General features: G+C 35.6%; 1 protein-coding gene across 4 annotated transcripts in view; it reads left to right on the top strand.

The window, feature by feature from the left end:
- Positions 1–24,108, top strand: part of SHANK2 (SH3 and multiple ankyrin repeat domains 2) — a 351,210-nt gene that overhangs the window by 83,074 nt on the left and 244,028 nt on the right. For all 4 annotated transcript variants that reach the window (XM_090140753.1, XM_090140754.1, XM_031593318.2 and 1 more), the window contains one exon: positions 4,909–4,975. In XM_090140753.1, the coding sequence (XP_089996879.1) occupies positions 4,909–4,975 (67 nt within the window). The remainder of the gene's footprint in view (positions 1–4,908; positions 4,976–24,108) is intronic.

Below are 24,108 nucleotides of genomic sequence, written 5' to 3'. Positions count from 1 at the left end.
ACAGCCATTTCATTCAAACTTCTGCTCCACTGAGCTGCCACTTAATTACCACTGGATTGCCTGGCATGATAAAGAGTAAGCCATTGTTGTAAGGGTGTGTATTTATTCAAATTAACTCTGTATGTTCTCAAATGTAATTAGAAAATAATCGGGCATCCATATCAACATCCTTACTGAAGTAAGTTAGACATGGGAGGGAGCTGATGAACAATTAACTTTGGTTACTACTGGTCATATAAGATCGCCTCTAAAGGTGGTATGAAAATCAAGAGAATTGCTATCTGTGTTGTGTAGGCTGTTGTGTGTGAGTGATCCCAACCAAATGTCCGTGCAGCAGATAAAACCTCCTATTTTGGGTGAGAAAGAACTGTACTTGTGCTGCTTAGTTATGCTTTTCAGCTGGACATTCATTGTCACTGTGCTGGGATGCTGCAGGAGCAGTCGCTCTGATTCTGGAGCCAATGCATAGTAAATATGGCCTTTAAAAATAGAGTAAAAGATTTACAGATTTGAGTGGAAATCATAGATTAATGACTTTTTGAGAAGATAACCACACTTTATCAAGTTTTACAGAATAATTTCATAAAGGACATGAACCTGAAATATCATAAGACTGCTTTATATGCTGTTTTTTAAAGAGCTGCAATTTTTGAAGCTTCAGCATAATAGAATCTGTAGCTAGCCTCTAGCTGTAAAGTGCTAGCTCCAGCCTTTCATGGCAATATTTCATGTCTGGAAACATGCATGTGATGCATTTTGATGACTGGAATCCAGTTCCTACTGGAATTGGAGAGACTTTCACTATACTTTTGCCGCTTGTGCTGTTTTTTTATTACTGCCAAGAAGAGATGTATTGTAACCCAGAAAAGAAAGACAAAGAAAACTTTTTTTCCTGCAGTGACCTGTCAAGTAGAAATCTGACTGTATAATATCCCTGCAAGAGAAGTATGGATATTTAGCAACATGTAAATTATTAAATCACTCCATTATGTTTTGTAAAGTACGTGAATATATACTTCTTTCTAAAATACAATGAAATTTAGTACAATTATAGAACTTCAATGAATTTCCACTGAAGTTTTCATGTTACACAAATGAAAAGTTGGACGGCTTCGTTTCGTATTAAATTTGTACCGGTCGAAGCCTGTTGTTCTGATCATATGAAGACCATTCACTTGCCCTAATTCATTCACACGAATAGTTTTGTCTGATCACACTGCTATTTTGGTTCAAGAAGAATTTTGGTGGAAAAGAGGCTACTGTGCTTCGTTTGCAACTGTAAAATCTGAATGAATGTAATTCTATATATTTCAGATTTCTCTCTGACTCCACTTTCTCCCACACTCTCTACCCATCAAATTCAAGTGAAGCACATTGACATTATGCCAAGAAATATTTGTACTTTTTTACTTGCTTTCTTTAGATCTTACCATACTTGCCTTCATTTCTGCTGTTGGAATTTTACATAATGTTTCTACTGATTTGAAGCAAATTGAATTAAGAGTCGATACCTTGAGCTTGCTGAATCTAGTGCTTGATTCAGAAACAATTCTCTGTCAAGCTGTCTCTCAGCTATCTTTTTACAAGTAATAAAATGTATTTGTCATTTGAACAACATGTTTTACTTGAGCTTTAAAATCTTTTTTGTATCAAACATTCTTTCATTTGAGTAACATGGCGGCTGTCTAGCAAGCTGCCTGTCACTGCTGAATTCCCTGCTTGAATTTTACATGCCAATTAGTGGTAATGCGGACGAAAGGTATTATTGCTTTCATAACGCTCCTGATGTATATACAAATGTTGTTTTTATGAGGCAGGCTGCGGAATACGAGGTTAAACAGGCAGGATTTGCATAGCTTCTCTGTTACTTTATAGTGCCATTGAGCAGGTTGAATGATAAGTTGCACTTTAAAACTAGCCACTGAGGGCCAGATTTGGATATATTATCAATGCTGAGAAGCAAGGTTTTTTTTTCATGACTAGTTCCTGGAACACAGGTATTCTGACTAATATTAATAATGTTCAGATGAATAATTATCTCTGTTGATGATGAGGTGGCAGTGCTCCACCATATCCATCTAGCTCTGTTTGAACTCACTGATCTTTGCAGACAATAGAGCATGTAGATATCTTATATGTCTGAGTCAATTGCAGTCTAAATGAAGTGGGATTGATTAGAACCAGCATTATTGATTAATAATAATACATTCTGCTCGTAAGGATCAAGTATTAAATCTAAAACGACTGAAAAGTGTCCAGAGCAAAATATTTCCTTCTGTTTAATATTGTAATGAGAAATTACATGATTGTTACTGGTAAGTATGGTGGTAATCTATGTGCATCAATTACTTAAAAGGCAAAAATTATTACATTGCACTTGTGATGCTCATAGCTGTCTACTGGAGATTATTTTAAAGCACAAGTAAATATCTCTTGAGTACAACTGCTAGGAGCTGTGTAAATGTGGAACAGAGCTTCTGCTATCACATAAAGACACTTGAAATGAGAAACAAACTTAATTACTGTATTTTACCCTTATGTTGGATAGAATTTTATAATGAAATAAGAAACAATTTGCCACAGAAAATACATCTGAAAAGCAATAAAGAAAAAAAAAGGATGGGGGACTTGGATTTAGGACGTAAACATGATAAATGCTATGTTCTGTTGCTTGTTTTAAGCTTTTCTTGATAATCTGAAAAGGTCATTCTGATACTGTATTATTCTTAAAACAGTGATTTCTTTGGAGCCTTGGTTATACTTTCCTAGCCTGTAAATTTTACAACCTGAACTAGATCAGCCTGTCTATCCTTAAACCAACTGCTGCTTGCTTAAGACTGTGAGATAAGTCCGAGATTACTTCAGTGTATTTGAAGATGTTTTTTTTAGATCTGGATTATTCTGCAGGGATTTCCAGAAATGTTTCGTGAGTGATAACTTGAGGCATGAGGACTAATGCAATGAGAGTCTTAGGTGTAAATGCCTTAAAGTGAGCTCACCAGGAGGACTGTAGAGCAGAGAACGTGATAATCTGTCAATTATTCCCATCTAGCTTTATTTGGGAGTTTTGTAATGAGTTCTCTTTTCTAAGACAGTTCACCCATTCCTGCTGCGAATACTCATCACAGGACTGCACATTAATGAGACTTGTTCCAGTGTTCTAGTAGGATATATAATAAGCCCAAGGCCTACACAAGATTCACTAATGGCAGAAAGAGATATAGTGTATGAAATGAGGCACACTGAATGAAAAGCGCAGAAAATTTATGTAATTATTTTATTTTGAAATGAAGTACATGTCCGAAATTTTGCTTATGATTTAAGCCTGCTCTGAGTCTACCATTTAAAACAGATTTGGAAACTCTTACCTTACATAATAGTCAAGATTTTCTAACTGTATCTTGTCATGAGTGTATAAAGTCTTCATTTTTGAGGGCTTCCATATTATTTTGTATCTGTTAATAGTAAATAGAACTTACTCTTTAAGGAAATTTTCTGCAATAAGAGAAGTATAACTTTAGACTTGTTACATTAAAAAACGTTCCTTGTATTAATTGTACCTCATACACCACCCTAAGAATATGTCATTCTTTTCATTAATCTTCATGTCTGATATTAGTGGAATGGTTCAGACCAGCTGACAGTTTTTCTAGGTCGTCAACTCAGACTTTTCCCCTGATTTTAAATTATTCTTATGATTGACAGTAGCGCTGTATCCAAGGGAGTCCATAAATAAGATTTTTTTTCCCCTGCCTGCATTAAGATTGGATATTTGGACAAATTCTTTCTCAGAAAGAGTGGTAAGACACTGGAACAGGCTGCCTAGGGAAATGGTAGAGTCACTGTCCCTGGAAGTGTTCAAGAAATGTGTAGATGTGGCACTTAGTTACATGGTTTAGTAGGTGTGGTGGTGATGGGTTGACAGCTGGACTAGATGATCTTAGTGGTCTTTTCCAACCTTATTGATTCTATGATTCACACTGTATATGTAAAAGCTCTTATGAGAAAAGTAAGCTCAGTGTATCACTTTTACCAGCATTAAGAATGACACAGGGACGCTGGGAGGAAAGAAAACTTCAAAATAAGTGAAGGAAAGGGAGTTGATGGAGATTCACAGTAAAACAGGAGAGGAAGAAGGGAGGAAATAGGAATAGCATAAGCAAATCTTTCTTCCTATCCTGTGGAGATATTTCTCTTATTAAGATCATTTAGATGAGGACTTGGAATAATCTGTCACGCATCCATGTTTTACAATCAGGAATTAATTAAAAAGATAATAATAATTTTTTCTACCAGAAGTGTAGTTTAATAAATACTTTAAATTATTTACATATGCATAAACTATTGAAGTTTCTCTTTTGTAGTCTTCTTTGCTGTCTTAGTGATACCTGACTTACTGTAGTTTTGGGTACTTCTGTCCCCCTTATCCCACGTACACTGCAGTGCAGCTTCTGATTCAGTGTTCAGGTAAGGAACAAGAAGGATCAATAAAAGGAAAATAATGTCTTAGTATATCTCTCAGAACCTACGATTATACAATTCTCCAGTCATCAGTATAGCCCTGAGAGTGCTGGGGATGCTGCTTTTGACTGCCACAATGTGAAAAGCTCCACAAGTCTTATAGCAGTTGCCTGAGAGACACCCATGATCACAGCAACCTTATTTAATGGGCAACTGGGAGACTTGCTCTGCTTTTTCACATAGGTTGTACTATCATTTCATAATGTTGCTTCCACAATGCATTGTGTGCAACAATTGAAGAATGGAAGTAGAGATGTCCATGAAATAAACAATTACTGAATTTTACAAAATGAAATGTGTGATGTTTATTAGTAATATAACTTGCATGTTTTTCTACTTAATGAATTATGACAAGATATTAATTTCAACTATTTTACAATCCTTCAGGTGGCTATAATAGCAGGAAATTTTGAGCTTGCTGAATATATCAAGAATCACAGGGAAGCTGATATTGGTAAGCAAAATATTTTAAAACACTGAAAATAAGATATTCATGTTTGAATCAAGATTTTATGAAATTGTTAAATATGATTTAATGTTAGATATGCCTATGAGGCTGATGATGGTGTTTCTGGGAGAATTTAAGAGTAACTTTCCCTTTAAAAAATGCAAGTAGGAAAAAAAAAGATGAAATGTTTTCAAAATATGCTTAGAAAAAAAAAAAATTTGATAGGTAATGCAGATGTTTTGAGTATGAATTAGCCGGTTTCTAATGGATTGAATACACGTGCTCATTCCCAGCAGAGCTAAACTTTCTCTTGCTAGCTATTTTGAACTTTAGCATCAGGCTAACGCAGTTCTCATGTGGGAATAATTGGTCAGAGGAAAATAAAGATGCTTTCCTGGAACTGTATACATATGGCAAAAACTGTCTATCCATATCCATAAAAACTTTTCCTTTCGTGGAGGTTGGTGTGTGAGACTGCAGGAAGTCTACAGCAGTTCCAAATGATAGGCACTAAGGGCCCTCAAGATAAACCTTCAGGATTTTTAAAGATCTTTTCACATAGTGAGTTCTGCCATTAAAATAAAGATAATTTAAATAAAGTGATTCCTTACACAGATTAATTAAAATCCTTTAACTGAAACCAATTAAAGCCCCACAGAAAAATTGTTGCACTAAGAAAGGCATTTGTTCTGAAATAGAAGGGTCTGTATAGTTGCCTGTGCTAATTTAACTCCATGATGCGTGTCTACGACTTGTTAGTATTATTCATGTGCAATACTGAGCCAACTCAAACACAGTTCAGGTCTGAGAAAGTATTGCTCTAAATTAAGGTGTCTCTTCCCTTTCCCTTCCCAGCTGCACATGCTCTGCAGGGATATGTTTGAAAATTCATCAGTATCACTGTGATACTTTTAATTCTTTGTAGTATGCACTGAGGTAGCTCAGGAAATTTTGTAAAAGTTTTGCATAAGTGTCTTGTTTCTGCAGTTCATTGCAAGCTTGGAAGGCTTTTACCAGACAAGTAGAATAGCTCTGTTCCACATATCTTCTTCCTTCTATCTTTATAAATAGTTTGTTGTAAAAAATTAACATAATAATGAACCAGCTATTCCTAATGCAGTGCACATCTTGTTTATATTTACATATGATTAATGGTTTTAGAACTTTGTAAAGATCTTGAAATGAACAGAAATGATTGGTTAGGTTCAAAAGGTCCCATTTGTTTCTGCAGTGCTAGTTCTTGGTACTTTGACTTGCCTATACAGCCAGTGCAGAGCAAGTGCTGCAGATAGTGCACAATATTATGTTTTATGTCTTCCTAAGTGTTTTTTTTTCTCTTAAAAATAGTTCAGTACAATGAAAGAAAAAAATCTAGTGAAGGAATTACTTAAAAGTTTTGACTATCCAGTTTCAGTATGAGAAACTGTCAAATTTAAGTAATGCTTATGTTGCTCTTATTGACAGTAGACTTTGAGATAGTTTGCATGAAACCACATTGACCTTGATGTTGTTATTTTTCTGACTTCAGTTCTGTGCTATTTTTCCTTCTCTCTGATCAGTGCCATTTCTGAGTTACTATATAAGAGAGAATGTAAATAGTTAAATATCAGATGGATGAAATTCATTTCAGAAAAAAAAAAGTCACATGGTTCATGTGTTAGCAGAGCTTAATGTTCATGATTAAACTTTCTTTGTGATTTCTATTAAAAAAAAAAAAAAAGCTTATATGAGAAGCTTCTCCTGATTTTTTCCCATGCCTTCACTTTCCTAATGAAAAATGGAAATATTGGTGATTTTGTCACACACTTTTTTCAATTTGTTTATATTGATTGTGTAAAACTATTTAAATTAGTAGGTTTGTCCTAAAGAGCAAGCATTAGTTCATGCTATTTCTCTCTACTAATTTGATTTAACCAGATATTGTCCCTTAAGATTTATTACCTGAAAAAAACCGAACAATAATAAATAAAATAAATGAAACACCAGTAAACATCAAAACATCTAATGTTTTTTAATTTAAAAATAAATAAAGGAATCAAAGAACAATGTCCCGAGCAGAAAACCTGACAGCTATTGTGATGATGAATATGCAGAATCATGTCAGCATTTAAACTTCAACAGCTTGACTTTTACTCATCTTACTTGCCTGGTTATTCTTTATTTATTCCTGTAGTTTTGGATCTATTCTAACATAAATCCTTTCATTAATGCACCTTCTCTGAGCATAGAAGCAACAAAGTGAGAACTAATAGCAAAGAGCTAGAGAACTATCTTCAAGAAGAAAAGACAATGGATAATATGAAGTATCTTGAGAAACTTCATCTTTCATCCCTCAGAGTATTTTGGATTAGTTACTGAACTCCGATACTGAACCAGTTCATTAATATTTTAGGCCCATTTAACAGCCAACAAGTTACAGCTTTGGGAAATTCTTTGGAATATATGCAACTTTGGGTGGGTCTCCTTTGCCTGTGGGAGTTTTAGCTGGTAGATGATGAGGTGTTCAATCATTTAACAGTAAACTTGCCAGCGATGTTCATGATTATTCACAATAGTGCTCATTCACAGGAGGGGTTAGTGATGCATCAGGGAAGAAATTCTGCATTGCTCTTAGAAGATTTCTGATCTAATATTTGAACTTTTTGTGATCTTCATTCATTATCTTTCCATACAGTTACTTTATAAATGGAAGCCTAATGTGTGCCTAAACAATTGAAATGGCAATAATATTTTTTTTCAGAAAAATCTACCTACTTTCCTAGGTGTGTCATCTTAAGTGTGGGAAAATTTTAATTGACGAGTGTGATTGAAGGCTGGACCTAACTTTGCAGTTTCAAGAGCAATATTTTAGTCTGGCAATAGAAAAGAGTTTTTACATTTCTCAACTAATGCATCTAAAGTGAAAAATATTTTATTGAAATTTCTAATCCTAAACAGTGAAAAACTTTGTTATCAGTGTCCATCTGTTTTGGTATGTGCTAATTAACTTTATTCTTTGATAAATTTATTGTCCCAAACTATTGCAGTAGGAAGTCATTTGTACTTTCAATGCAGAAGGTATTGTGTGGGTGTCTTCCAGTTTCTCAGCAGTCACAAAGCTGTTTCAAGTACTGTAGCCAAAACGGCAATTATAAGGATCTCAGCAGTAATGTAATGCTTATGATTCATGGTCCTGTGCCGTGTGTTGCCATGAATGAGCTGCTTCAGTGGCAGAGATCATATCTCAGCCTTTCCACAGGAGGACATCACTGCCTGTGCAGTAATGGGAGGTGGCTGCAGTATGCCAGCAGAAACAGCACTGCACCTCCTAGCGGTAGTCTGTGAGAACTCTACATAAATATATTTACATCCTTAAGTGCTCAGTGTATTATTACTCATTAGCCATTCAACCTTTGCCTGCCAGATATATCTTCATTGGCTTTTAGAGTAGGTTACCATTTTATGCCATACACAAAGTCTAGAATTATTCAGTTAAGAGAGACTGATCTCATGTCTCAAAGGAAGTCTTTTTTTTCCTCTTGCCTGGATTGATACCAAATTGTAGTGCTATGACTACCTTTATTGTTGAAGGTGATGGAGAAGATGCACAAGTGGAAAATGATCTAGGTATTCTCTAGCAGTAGAAAATAATTTACGGATCAATCCCCACAGAGAATGCTCTTCCTTTTTATTTAATTATGAAGCACTTAAACAAATTTGTTGAAATAATGAAAAAATAGGCAAATATGAGATGAGCTTTTCTGCAGTAACTGCAATACTTGCCACTACGCTGTAAAAAGAAAATTTAATAATGCCTATTTTAGAGTCATAAAAGGCAAAAATGATGACTTATGTTACTAAAGTATATGATGTCTGACTCAAAGAGAAGGATGTTCTTCTAGGGTGTGTGCTGGCTGTGTCAATCAGATGTTGCCAGAGTAAGTATCTACCTAGTGCTGTGAAAACAAGACAGGAGATTTTGCCAGGAAATTCTCAGCTGCATAAAATTGTCCTATAGAGGCTGTTCAGTTGAATAAGCAAAGTGTGTTTTGAGACATATAGGATCTTTTAGGATTTCATAACTGCCCGGACAGGTTAGAGCTCATGATTGAAGAGCACGTGCCTGGGTTGCCCTCTTTAACTTCATGTAATTTCTTCAGTCTGGAGAAAGCCTGATACCCATCACAGCCTTGGTGAAGCTTGGTTGATTTAGTGGATGAAACTTGTGATGAATTGAGGGATTAAGTCAGGGAAGGCTCAGAGACTCAGAATCCAAACCCACTTACTATGTTTACAACTCTGATTTACAGCACATTAAACATTCTGACAAAGTTGCACTTTAAGCTCTTATATTCCTTTTTGAATCTAAGCCCCCATGCCTCCCAGCAAACTTGAGTTTCAACGGACCTGCTTTGCTTAACCATTGCACCGGCATAAAATCTGTTAGCAGTTCTGTCTTACTGAAAACTAGATCTTTTCCACTGGATGCTCATGACTGTGTGGATTCTCACACAAGCTCTCACACTTGCTGCTCTTCCCACCATCATTGCCACTTAATCTTTCCACCATACATTAGCTATCTGGGTGACTGGTCTGTTGGAACCGAGACATGCAAACTATTCAGCACAATAACAAGTTTTTTTTTTGCCTTGGTGCTGCCATTTTAAGGAGCAAAATGAGAAAAAGATTTGCAAATAATTCCTGGCACTTAGTACAGTAAAAGACACCATGCTGTCATTAACAGGAGAAGTTCACACCAGTTTTATCTGAAAGGAATGCTGCTTTTATATAAGACCAAATCATATCTAAAAGATAGAGTATTCAGGGCAGAGAAAAAAAGTGTACAGTAAGAGATTAAAAATTGTATCCAGATTTCATTGTATTTATTTATTTAATGGTATACTAAATATGAGGGAATCCCTTTTGCTTTCTTAACAGATATTCAAAACGTAAATGGAAATTGCCCTATCATTTTTAAAGTAATCCTATTGGAAACAAAATAAAATGATATTTTTCATAAAGCAAGAAAAACCTATAATCTAATGGTATTTAATTTGTTTTACAGGCAGTATGAAAGACTAGCATAGCCTCTCAGATAATTTCAATTCATCATGTCCCTAAATTAGTCATTTAAGAAATAGTAACAACATCAAAGCAGCTTATTCTAATTATCACTAATTATGAGAGTCTTTAGAACCCAGAACTATCTTGCAGCTTTTTGACTATTGTTCCATCCTCTTTTCTGTGCTGAGGAAGATGTTACACGCACCCCTGATGGGTAGCCCAGCAGTCACACATCACTTTAAAATAACCACCCCCCTTTGCAAACTTAAAAAAACAAACAAACAAACAAAAAAAGTTTCTGTACATTTATAATTTATTTATCTTCATATATTTATTTATTGCAAACTAAGAGAAAGTAATGGATTAGAAGATGTGATGAATAGAAAAGTTAATCCCTGTTTGTTTTCATCCAGCCTGCAGCTGTCTGTGAGTAAATGAGCACAGCAGATTTAGGAAGATTTTGCTATACAGAATTTACTATGGCTTCTATAGGATGGAGGTACAAAACCCAATCACATATGTAAGAATATTGAAGCTTTCATTAGATACAGATATGCAGATCTTAAGTATGTTTCAAGTTGATAATCCTTTGACTTGGATAACCTATTTTTAAATCTGTCTTTTGCCTTGGTTCTTTGTGATGAGATGAATTTTCACATGGATTAAATGACATGGGTTGTTCTTCTTCAAGTGAACAAGGTTTGTTTTATATTGTGCATCTTGTCCTTCAGCAGCTCGGAAGCTAGAAGCAATAGAGGATTCTTTCGCTTTATTTTTGTTCGCTTTTGCTTTTGAAAAATGAAACATATTGAGCTGATGTGTGAGTTTTTGGTAGTTGATTAGCAGACTAACTAATACTTGGATACTGTTGCTAGGCTTCAAGTCAGAGTTCCTGTATTCCTCTATAATTATGCAGAGATACGTGTATGTGATGGTTTGTCTGTGCTTTCACATGGATTTTCTTTTTAAATATTGAAAGTCTGCTAATATAGTAGGCTTATCCTTTAAAGTATACATGTTCCACACAAGGCAATTGCTTTTATGTAAAACATTTTTCAAACATAAGTATTTATTTTTATAGGAATTGTGACTGTAAATAGCTTAAGAAAAATCCATTTTATTGTAGAAGAAGCAAAACAGATCTTTTAAAAGACAAAGATACAAGCAGATTTTTGGTAAAAACTGCTTTTTTGGCCCATTTTCTTAGATCAGAGTAATTGAGGTCATCATTCTTGATTTTTTTTTTTTTTCCCAGCTGAAAATGTTTTTCTTAAATGCTAGCCAGCAGGATGAAGTTCTGCTTTTTTATGTTTTTATTTTGATTTTGAGAGCCTTTTTAGCACTTCTGATTTTCATAAATCAGATGTCTGCAGAATACTTCTCACATTAAGAGAAATCGTACCAAGAAAGATAAAAGCAGAAACAAGAAAAGGCAGTAAATCAAAAGACTTAAAAATCTACAAACTGTCAGCAGCACACTATGACTAGTTCTAATTTTAGCTCATGTTACTTAATAGAAGAAAAAGGGACACAAGCACGTATTACAGCCCTGTATATTTGTCATTTGAAGAGAAGTAACATTAACCTGTTTCATATGCTATTGGGTATTTTAACACAGAAAGGGGATTAATATTAGTGTAATCAGGGTAGCAGTGGTACTGAGATCCTCACTGCCCACATTTAAATTCTTATTTTGGGTGGACTGCCAATTTCCTGTAATGCTGTGTTTGTCCTTGTAGTTTATTTTAAATACTAGTATTAATTTTAATATCTATTAATTAAATTAATAATATTCCTCATGTCCATAGGAAGATTTTTTGACCTTAATTACTTCTTAGATCAATTTCAACCAAGCAAACAGTAAGTGGTGTGGAATAAATTTGTTGCTATTATTTATCTGTGTGTTTTTTTTTTTTTTCCAAAAAGTTACAAGAAATGGAATGTCATATGCTCAGTCTTGGTATGCAGGAGCAAACAAATTGGAAAACTGGGAATTGTTATCTCTTAATGTAATTACATACTGAAATGTAGGACAGAACTTGAAAAACTTACAGTAATTTTCTTTTTCCCTTTGATCACAGGTAAATTGTTTTCTGCATATTTATTAGCACAAAACAGTGCAGTAGTTGTTTAGTTTTATTTCAAAGTTTAAACCTCATTTTCAGAAGTGAATTGTTCTTTTTGGCTTTTGAACTTCAGTGTAGTTCTGTGCATATTAGCAAATTTGTTGCTTATATGGGCTTTGTAGATCAGAGCTTCTAAACATCTCTGATATGAAATTGCAGGCAAAGCAGAGTATTGTAGATTACTGTTATTACTTAGTCATAGGCTGTGATTTCTGAGGCTTTCTCTTAAGTTCTGAGCAAGAAAGGAGAGCAATGATGTGGAACAGTTAATGTAAGTACTGTAGGTTTCAGAATGCTGTGTTCTGGTTTTGTAAACCTCTCCATAGTCTGTCCTTCCTACATGTCTGTTAGGGAATAATTGCTACAGCTGCTCCTGTTAGAGTTATTTGAGGTCAAGGAAGAAGAGCCTTGTCTTTGAGCAGAAAAACTATCAGAGGAATATCAAGCTATCTTGAATACTGTTGGTGTCAATAGTTTTCTTTTCATGCAAGAGCTTTGTGGTTTGTACAGTGAATGATGGTCACACAGTGCTGGCTGATTTATCTGCATCTTCCCTTGTGGAGAAGTCAGGAAAGATGGTACAGGAAGGATGGATAGAAAGAGAGGGTTCAAATTTGGGTCTTGTCCCATTTGTTATGCTTAGACCTGAGTAGTTGAAAGTATGGCTTGAAGCCTGGCTTCTAGCTAGCTTCCTGATCAGGAGAAATGCTGCTTGCCTTCTCTGCTCCCTCCAGGTTGGTATCAGTTTGGAAATTGTGGCTTTTCATTTATTTATTTATTTATTTATTCATTTATTTATTTATTTATTTATATTATTATTATTTTTAACATACCTGCATGCTGCTTCATTATGGAGCAAAATCTTTTCTCCAGTAGTGTTTTTTTGATTTTGCTTTTTAATACCCCTCACTGGTTTGAAGCTTCTGAAGTAGTGTAACCAGAAATAAAATCATAGTCTACATGGAGAACTAATGCAAACTGATGAATTAAAAATCAAGATAAATAGTATTGATAATATTATGTTAGAAGAAAAAAAAAAGAAAAAAAAGCCTTAAAACATAATGAGAAGGAAAAATGATTTGAGTGTATCAGATATAATTGTATAATTGTTCTTCTGGAGATAAAAGAGGAATGTATTTTTGGATATTGAGCATTACCAAATGGACAAGAGTAATTTCTTTTTTAAAAAAGAAAAGTACTCGAGTAATCAAGTAGTAGAACAATTCTTATGAAATACATTAAAGGATAATTTCATTGAGGTAAAATGTCAGGTCAAGGATCATGTTAGAAGAAGACAGCGATGCAAATACCCCAGAGCTCTCAAAAGCTGAAATTTTCAACTGCTTCCAAACTTGAAGTTACAGTTCTGTTTTCACTAAAGTGCAGCACTAATTTGATGTGCTTGGCTGAATTGTTCCAGCTCGTGGCCAGATCTTGTGCAAAACCCTTGCAGCTCCTCTTGGAGGCACTAAAAGAGGGAAGTGGGCAACCTGTCCCTTGGGAACACACCTTTCCCAGACACTCTTCCAGATAAAAATAGGCATCTTATCCTGCCCCGGGATGCCTTTGGGGGCAAGGCCAGAGTATGTCAAATTAAGCTTAGAGAATTTAAGAAGGAAGTACTTTTGAGTTTATATGGGATGTGAAATTTGTTCAGTGATTTCTGACTGAACTTTATAGATCATAGATTCTAAAACTGAAAGAAGTTTAATGTCATCGCGCAGTCTGACCTTCTCTATAGTGCAGATTACAGAATCTGTATTAGCTAATTCCTACACTAACTGAATTATAGCTAAAAAAAACCTATTTTGTCTTGTCTAAAACCTATAATAATGAATAGATATGGTTTGGAAAATTGGATCTGAATCTTGCTATCTGATACTTTTGAATCCATTTGTGAATTGTTCTGGAATTGATAGCTCCTTCATTAAGCAGATCTATCTTGTTTCTAATAACGGTTGTTCCAGCTGGACCTTACTCTAGTTCAGCATTCTTGACTCTTCTTTATCCCGTGACCATATTTCTATGGTCGTTTTTTTGCTTTTTTTAATAGACTGCCCTAAAGCCACACTGTTTAGCAACAAGGAACTGAACTAAATTTGAATGAAAGTCTAAATAGAATATAATAAATTATCATTGAATTGGTGGGAGTTTTGATTGCTGTTTGATCAGTCTTACCTTAATTTTAAGTGTTTTGCTGCTAATTTATCTCATGGTCCATTAAAATCTGTACCCCTAGACTTTCTATAATTGTGTGGCTTTAAGAGAGTTTGTCCTTTGAATCAGTACATTTTAACCACTACATCTACATAGAGATAAAGTACATTTACAACATATACTATATGTTTACTAATACATAGATATATATTTATATCTAAAACAGGAGTATTTGGATGGCAACACCAATTTCAGTATATCAGAAGGCCCAATGCTAGTAAGATAAGGCAGTCTTCACTGCAGCTGTAAGACATGTTGCAGCCAAATAAGGAATAATAAGAAAACATGCTGTTTGAAGTATTGTACAGGGAGTTCTAGTATTCCTGAAAAAGCTAACATATTTTCTTTAGACCACTTTTCAGCATGAACGTTAAGAGCTCTCTAAGATTATGTCAAACACTACACAGGACTTCAAACAATTAAGCTGTGAAGCCAGGTCAAAAATAGATGTAGGCCAAACTGAGAAAAATGGTGGCTGCTTTCAAAGTAATGCCTCCTATTTTATTCTCTTGACCCACAATGTCAGTAGAGGATGTTGGTGGTACAACAGTATAGATTGAAACCTCCCATCAGTACTGCATTACATTTTGTTGCTGTTTGACTGACGGCAGCAGAGGCACAGTCTGATAAAATGGCATCTGGCATAGAAGTGAGCATGAAGCAAAAGTGTGTCACTGAATTCCTCCACTGACATTCACTGACACTTGCTGAACATTTATGGAGACCAAACAGTGAATGTGAACACACTGATGTAGTGGGTGGTGCAATTCAGCAGAGGTGACAGTGGCGTGAAAGAAGCCACAATCTGGATGGCCATGCATAGCATCACAACACGAAATGACGAGTGTCTCAATCAATTAATCTGCATGAATTGGTGATTATGACCAGAAGACCATGTGCAAAGCTGAATATCGACTTCAGTGCATTGGAAACTATGGTGGTAATCCTGGAATATTGCAATGTTTGCACAAGGTGGATTCCGTGAATGCTCACACAGGAACAGAAAGTACATCATATGCAAGTTTGTCAGGACATACTGAACCAATATGAGGCTGAAGGTGACAGTTTGCATCATTATCAGTGATAAGATATGGTATCACCACTATGAACTGGAGCCAAAGCAGCAGTCCATGAAGCAGTGATGTGTGAATTCCTAGTCAAAGAGAAAGTTCACAACACAGCCCTCAGGGAGTAAAATGAAGTGCACTGTCTTGTGGGATAGGAAAGGGATGATCCTTCTGGATTTCCAGGAATCCAGACAAACCATCAATTCTGACTGCTCCATCACAATGTTGTCTAAGATGAAGGCTTGAATTTTCAGTGTTAGGCCACACAAGAAGACAACCTAGCTCTTGCAACACGATAATGCTAGGCCTCATACCAGTCTGAAGGCCGTGGAGAACTTTGCCAATCTTGGCTGGACTGTTCTACTACACATACCATATGGTGCAGATTTGGTGCCTTTTGACTTCTGTATGTTCAGGCCAATGAAAGATGGACTGCATGAGTAGCATTTTTCAAGCAACATCATTATAACAGCAGCAGTGAAACAGTGGGTCACATAGCTGATGTGCATTTTTACAAATGCAGTATGTAAGCTATTGCTGATTGCTTGTGTAAATGCATAGTTAATGGACTGTTGAATAGAATTTTGTAGCTGATAATTTGCTCTGTCAAATCCTGTTATTGTGCTCACTGTCTCTGTTGTAGTTTCCATAAAAATATATAGGAGGCATTAATTTCAGAGCAGTCTATGCAAATGTGCAGAACCCTGTGGTTTTCTATTTCTCCTAAAGAATATTCCTGTGTTTCCCACAGTATATACAGAGTTGGACTGAAAGATAAAAGGGGGGAAAAAACAGAAACTGGATGTAAAGTATATCCTTATGCTGAGGACCTCTTCACATGTCTTTTTATGCACCAATTATTTCCTTTACATAATGAGACTACCAGTAGAATACAAACTTAAGGCCATAGACAGGAATGTTTATCTGTAACTTTCAAAAATTTCACCTTTTTGTGTGCCAATGTATACGTGCATCATTGTGCTATTGAAAATAATCAGGTTCAGGATGACTCCTGCTTGGAAAGAGAAATATATTGCATGGACTATTTGAATTTGGTTAAGGATAGCCTTCCAAATGCAGAAGCAACTTGGTTCAATTTCCAGTCACGCAAAACAACTCGCTAAGCATTTGTATGAGCTTAGTGATTGGCAAGGATATTATTTTTCTTTTCAAATGGTTCAAATAACTGTTTCAAGCTTGACTTTTCAGTAATTGAAAATATCTTCCATATTGAACAGATTCAGTACACTACAGTGACTTGGAGCTCCTCTTTCTATTATGCTAAATTTATGTAACTTCACCAACATTTCAGTTAAGCATACAGCTTTTCTTCCAAACAAGATTATTTATCAAAAATTAAGTTCCTGTTCTGTTTTCCATTCCATATACAATGGTTTGGCAATTTGCTTTAAGAACCTAGGCTTCACTGAAGAAATTTGTTTTAATATATTATGAATAATCTGATTTTAATATCATGTTATTAATGTCAGAATTTCAGGGAAAATTGATCTTGTAGTATACAATCGCTTTAAAAGGAAGAGAAGACCATTTGTTGTCAAATTACAGATGAGGCTTGATAAAGGGATAGGCTTTGAAGCATGCTGCTTCATAATGAGTGTAATATTTCACACTGTATTTCACACTGCTCTCAATATTTCTCACTGTTGCTGTTACTCTGTTTATATCTCCATCTCATAGGCTGGTGTTCCTGTGTCTATGTTGACAGCCTTCTCTTTGGAGTTCTCAACAAGCTATATCTTTTTGCAGTCAAGTTTTTGTCATACTATGGAAAATACCTTCTGAATAAACGCTTCCTGAATATTTAAGCTAGATCTTTTTAGGGATCCCAAGACAGCTGAAACTACTTGAACTTTTTCTGATGTTCCGCCTCTATTTTAGTGAGATGATGCTTGGAAATATTTTTCCTTTCATTTTTTATCATTGCCAGATATTCTCTTCTTTGACAAAAATAAATAAATAAACAAATAAAATGTTTTGCAGTCCTGAAGACTTCTAATTCATTAGGATGCCTTATTTTGTCTGGTTTACTGTTTTCCTTGTTTCTCCCTAGTAACACATGGTAGTCCTAAAGAACATGTATATTATCTCTTGCCCTAACTTTGTTATTAAGTTTGTTCACCCTTCATTGAAGGGTGTCAATTTTTAATTTCTCCAATTCAACCAACTAGATATAAGGTTTTATTTTCTAGGCTATTTCCCTCTGCATTTCACTGTGAATATATGTATAGATTTGAATAGAAATAAAGAAGCCAGTTAGGGAATAAGCTTGTTGGTGTAATTTTGAGCAGCACTTTTTTTTGCTTATTCCCTGATACTTGACCAGACATCTTCCATTTGGATAGTCTCCTACAGTCTGCCTGGGGCAGTGTAGTTTACACGCACTACATAGCCTGCGAATCATGCTGATGTGCAGCAACAATGTTTCTCAGGGAATCTCTAAACTGTTAATTTTTTTCTTAACTTCTTATGTGTGTTCTGCCAATTACATGATCAGATTTTAAAGTCAAAAGACTATTTTCTGCACCATCTTCTACATAATGTTGCTGAAATAATTGTTCAGTCAATTATGATACCATCTTAACTCAGAAAAGCTTGCAAGAGAGTGAGAAAGCATCTGTAATTGGATGCAGTCTGTGTCGAAAAACAAGATTTTGCTTAGATTGAAGAGGCAGGAAGAGATGACAACCGTACAATGGCATTATTTATATAAGTGAAAGGGCATGTCTGTTTTGTTTTTATTTATATATTTCTGATAACTTCAGTAGATTAGGACTTCACTACATTAACCTACCTAGTGGGACTCCAGTACACCACCAGCTATCATTGCAGCTGTTTCTTTCTCAGAAACAAGAAAACTGTGAAAGCTGACTGGCCTTATTTCCTCCTAGTGTGTCTTCTCTTATGAAAAAAACAATATTTGATAAGTTTTCTTTCTTTATGTATAATCTTTTCTATTGTAGCATTTCCTGTTTGGTAAACTGGCTCTTACATCTCTTTGGAATATCATAGAATCATAGAATTATCAGAGTTGGAAGGGACCTTTGAAGGTCATCTAGTCCAACTCCCCTGCAGTGAACAGGGACATCCATAGCTAGATCAGGTTGCTCAGAGCCTGGTCCAGCCTACCTGCAACAGTGAAATTAAACATGACCTCTGTGGTGTTTTCACTTTTAAATGTACCTTGTCAAACGTATAATTTAACACATCATTTATTTATCCTGAAAAAATTATTTGTTGCTGCTGAAAAACCCTTCCAAGTGCAGACTACCAGCTTGCTCATTTGTCCTTTGAATCTCTTATTCCCTTTTATTTTTTTTCTAATCTAACATCCAGCCATCACTACTTCCAGCATTTCTGGGAGTGCAGGCACTGTCTTGACCTCAGGAAGAGGTCAAGCAGACTGAAATCATTGTTTTTATGTGCGCTATATGTCACATTCCTGCAGATGGGAGCTTCCACAATCCTCATCCCACCAAAGCGTGTTATATGTCATGCATTACGCTCTGACTCCAGCTCACTGTCTTTCTCACTGCCTTTAAAAGGAGGCACTCTCTCCTATTTCCCCACATAACAATTGTCCAGACTTCTGAGGTTATCTGATGCAAGAAATCAAGAGGCCACAAGTCCATAGTATTTTTTTGTGTTAGCTTGAATTTATCTTTTGAGGGTTTAGCTTTTTATTTTGGGTCAAAGCATGGCTTATCTTGCCAGATTCATTAACACTCTTGAGAGTGCCAGGTGCTAAAGAGCTCTATTTTTGCTATGCATATCAAGTGTGTGTAGTTTCTTGTGGCCTATTTTTACATATTTCTTATTCTATGACTAGGAAAAGCCAGGACAGAGAACAAATGAATGACAATAGCCGGAGAAAATGGCTATGATATTATTATGGAAAAATATAGGGGAGGATATATTTGTGAGTTTCTGTTGCTGAGAGGTCAGGAAATTAAAACTGAAGAAAAAAGTGAGTATGAAAACAAAATAAAGAGCAATAAAAACAATAAAAAGAATATTACATTTTGATAGCTATATTTCAGGATTGGCTATTTCAAAATAATTCTCTGAAATTTTTTTTTAGATCTTTGAATAAAGATTCTACAACACTAGCAGCTAAAAATTTTTCTCAGTTATTCATCAGTATTCTAGGGTTTATCATTCAGTGTTAAGCAGTTATCTGTACAAAGGGAGGAGATATTCTCCCAGGAGGAGGAGACATACATTGTAACAGAGAGGGGTACCTAACTCAGCAGATCTGTATCTTAAAAATGAACCAATAGCTAGGTGGCAGGGAACTGGTAAGGAGGAAAGCTCTACTTCTTTGTGAATAAGCCACCGGCTAGCATAGGAAATCTGGTATTGACCTGGCAAGGGCTGGAATTCTGCTATGCAATAGTTTATATGTAGTACGATATTCATGGAATGAAAACCAGCTGAGAATTACTTGTGCTGACTTGGTGTATAGCAGCACAGCAACTGATGTTCCTTAACAGCTCTGAATAAATTCCTTGGACTAAGCTAATCAGGCCATTTTAGTATTCTCTGGAGATTCCTTGGACTTCTGGACACTCGTCTCCCCAGTTCTCTCTAGACGATACATACCTGTGTGGTAACTGTTGAGTCATGGCCTGAACCACTGATTGAGCACCTGGGGAAAGGACCCACTCAGCCCTGGGAGCACAGGTGAAGGCAATTCAGCTGTGTGACCAGAAGGGGTGGAGCCTGGCTGCACCTCTCTTAAACCTCATTTAAGGCTGACTGCCACTGGGGAAGGATCTCTGCTTGGAGTTCCCTCCTTGGTGAAGCTTTTCTCTGCAAACCTGGGATCTTCTGATACAGGTGAGCAATTTTCCTTAATGGTGCCTTTCTGTTGTGTTGGTCTGTCCATCATCACGTCTTTGTTGTAGCACGCTTCTCACTGTGTTGCTCTTTCCAGTTGCTACAATACCTAATGCTGTGGTTGAGTGCTGGGAACTGGGTACCTGAGGCAGGGCTCCTTATGTATCTCAGTGTTGTATTTTTTTTTTTTCCGTAACCCCCTCAACTTCAGGTATTTCTATGTCATTTGAATGTAAGTGGAGCTTTGATATTGCTTACACTCAAAAGCAAAGAGCTTTGTGTTAAGCTGTGTTTAACGCCGGAGAATTTCCAAGCAGGTGTATTAGGCTAGCTTAGCTTGGTGCTGTTTTATCATAATGATACATTAGAGGTCTGTCTTGAAAAATGGTTAGAATGAGTTCACCTGTCTGTTCCAGGCTTGTCTGGGTCATCAGTTTGTTATCTACAGCATAGAGAGTGTTTCCTTCAACACTGCTACCAAGTAATTTTTATCCTACATTGGGTTTGTTTAACTGCTAATTCCAGCTATAATATTTTTAATTTTTTTTAACTTAATAGCATCTTGTCTGATTGAGATCAATTATCTATTTAATCATGATTCTTTCCATCATTTCACCTTTCCTCATTGTACTTTTGTTTTTGTCAGGGCAGACTTCTTTCCTGTTCTCTCAAGAATGGTACCTTGGCGTGCTTTCAAGCTTTTCTTCTTTGGCTGCTTAACTCCTATTCCCATAAAAGATACAACCTTTTCCTGTGTCTTAGTAGCTTGTTAAGATTTCTGCTATCTGACTTGTTCTTCAGCTCGCAAATTTTGTATGAAACTGTAAGCTTTTTAGAATCAAGAATATAACTTCTTTGCTACCCATTCCAAAAGAGAGTAAGGCTGAATTTCAGCCCTGCATAGGGTAATCTTCTGCATGTTCTCAGAAGCTGGTTGATATAAAGTTAAAACTCTGCTTATGTTTATTGTGAATGATAAATATCAGAAAATGACAGAAAATTCTTGAAGTGTTATATGAAATACTTGAGCCTGAGTGTTTTGAGTGCTGTGGTATCTTAAATGTTGTGTTGCAGATACTGGCTGAGGTTACACTTTGTTATAATAGCATTCTGTTAGCAATGAATTGATAGTTTGACCATCCTCCAAGAGAAGACTATGTTAGGAGAAATAAGGAATTACGATCACTTGTAGAATATGTTGTTCATCTTACGTTCGATGCACGGACTTCTGTGTGTTAGAAGTCCTGTGATGTATGTTTTGGAGCTCAGGAATTAAAAATAGCTAAGGACATCTTAGGAGTCTGGTGATGTTCTTCCCTTTATAATCTATTCTTAGGACAGAGTATTTTTTTCATTTGACCCATTAGCTTAACAGTGTATATTCAGCCATCTTAGTAAGCAATGGATGCACTATCTTGCCTGGGAAGATAACCAAAAGAGACACCAAAATGTAAGAACTAATCTAACACTGTTTATTTCAATTAAATAAAAGTAAACTTGCATCAGCTGAATTACTAATACAGAAAATACTTTGGACATTATGACACAGAACTGTATTTTACTCCTTGTCATAAGCAATGCGCTATGTGGTAATCATTCTTTTTCAAGCCAACTGAAATGTACTGAAAAGGACAGTGAAATATAAGGTTTTAAAATGCATATTTTGAGATTCAGTTATGTACCATTTGTAAATGTTACAGAATCAGGATGATATTATTCTGAAGATGTCCATCATTTATTTAGCAAAATAAAAAGAATGTAAGAAAAAGCTCTTTGCTTGAGAACCTCAGAATGGAAGACATTGAAAGAATCTGATGCTTTAAAATATCTGAGATTCATTCACATTGAGAAAAACTCCAATAATTAAGTTGATGCAATGTTTATTGAATCACTCTTTTTGACTTTTTGACACTCTTTTTGCACATTTCAAGTGCAAAATTATTGAAATGAACTTTTTGTTTTACTAGCTTGATTGTGCACAATGATAGTATATGCATTTTTCTTACTCTTGTTGGAAGGTGAAAGGTTTATCATCTTACTTATTGCCAAAAACTGAAGTTTGGGCCAGTTTACCTCCAAAGCTAGTGGAGGTTTCTCTACACATGCCTGTGAGGAAGGTTTTTTATTTATGAAGTGAGAGAAGACCTAGTAGAGTCAAAATTCCAGTGGGTTAACTGTGCTTTTGATCTTTCTGTGGAGTACTGGTGTTACATTAGAAAGTATACTTCAAAAGTGATTTCTTGGCAAACATGAATTCCTCAACTGAACATAATTTTTCATCTATCTGAACATTCACGGTGGAGTACTTAATAGAAATTTTTTAAATCATATCCTGACAATAAATATGTTCAGAGCTTAACATCATGTTTTGTTTTTCTCCTCATTAATTTTGTTTTCCTATTTTTTTTTAAAGTTACAGGATTATTAAAAAACAAAAACAATATAAATCTAAGGATTCCCTTTTCTTTTGAAGGCTGTTCTTTTCCACTGTATGGAACTGCAATCTGGAAGCATGGAGGAAGGCCTGTTATTGAAAAGGCTGGGGCTGGGCAGCAGTGTGAGTGCAGAGGGCCTATGTTGGGGATGTGAGGTTGCCATGACGGCAGCTCCCTGCTCCAAATGCTGAGACACTGCATCCCCAGAATGGCAGTGACCACCTGCCTGCAGCAGAGACCTGGGATTTTCTGTGTCCTGGGCGCTGTCCTTTTTGTGAAGCTGTTTGTGTTTCTGTTTTCCAGCCATGGCTGCTTCTAAATAATCCCCAGTAGGAGTTTATTCTGTGCCAGCTGATGAGGGAAATTTTCACGTTTAGACTCTGTTATGCAAGTAACAGATCGTGTTCTGCATTAAAGAAGTGTAAATCTTGATGCAATCCACATAATTTATTACAGATTTAGTCTAGTGCCTTATCTTAGGGTGTGTTCGAGTTTCTGCTTTGAAAAGAAAAAAGACAATCTACTAAGTCTGTTGCTGGCAGCAAGTGAACCACAGTCGATGCAATCTGGAGAATATCTATGTTCTTTGCAGATTAAAAAAAAAAAAAGAATCTGCTTCTTTGGGTTTACATCTTTCATCTAGGTGGAAAAAAAAAGATGGAGTAAGTTGGAAGTAAAGGGTTGTTCAAAACCAAAGAATTCACGTCTTGTTACGTGTAGCATTTGGTAATGGCATTTTCTTTATAAATGAAGTGTAATGTACTTTTGATATCCAAACAACCCAGATGTTTTTACTGATACAGTGCTATATGCAAATTAAAATCTAAAGTTATTTGATTAATACTAGGTTCATGTATGGTAGTAGTTATGCTGGTTTCTGAAAAAGTTAAATAACATAAGCTTTGAATATAGCTTTTATAGATTACACTAGCATATGGCTGAGACACTGTTACCATCCCTATCACAACAGGCTCTAATTTTAGAATGTCCTTTATTGGTTACAGCTAAGTCATTTTCTTCATTTTGAGAAAAGTAAAGGGTGTTTTTTTTTGTTTGCGATGTTTTAATAATCATGCTCAAGTCCATTGAGCTTTGTGGTAGCTCAAAAGAAATAGAGAAACAGTGAGTCATTAAAGTAGATGCTCTAGAAGATTAGATTCTGTGATTCTGGTTGAATTCTTTCCAAGCACTAAGGAAAAGTCAACCCAGTATCATATTGTGTTAAAGAAGTCTCAGAATTTTGGCAAGATTTTACTGCTGGATTTTTTTCTTTCCTTCTTTGTAAATACTCCTAAAATTTGACAATACAAAGTGATTCATGCTACATGAGAGGTATCAAGAAAGGACTGCATAAGTTGGACATATTGATACTGGGAGGTGCTGTTGCAACATCA

This window comes from Phasianus colchicus, chromosome 5 (assembly GCF_987193195.1).
Source record: "Phasianus colchicus chromosome 5, bPhaCol1.hap1.1, whole genome shotgun sequence".
NCBI classification, from domain to species: domain Eukaryota; kingdom Metazoa; phylum Chordata; class Aves; order Galliformes; family Phasianidae; genus Phasianus; species Phasianus colchicus.
This window is presented reverse-complemented; position numbering and strand designations above follow the sequence as displayed.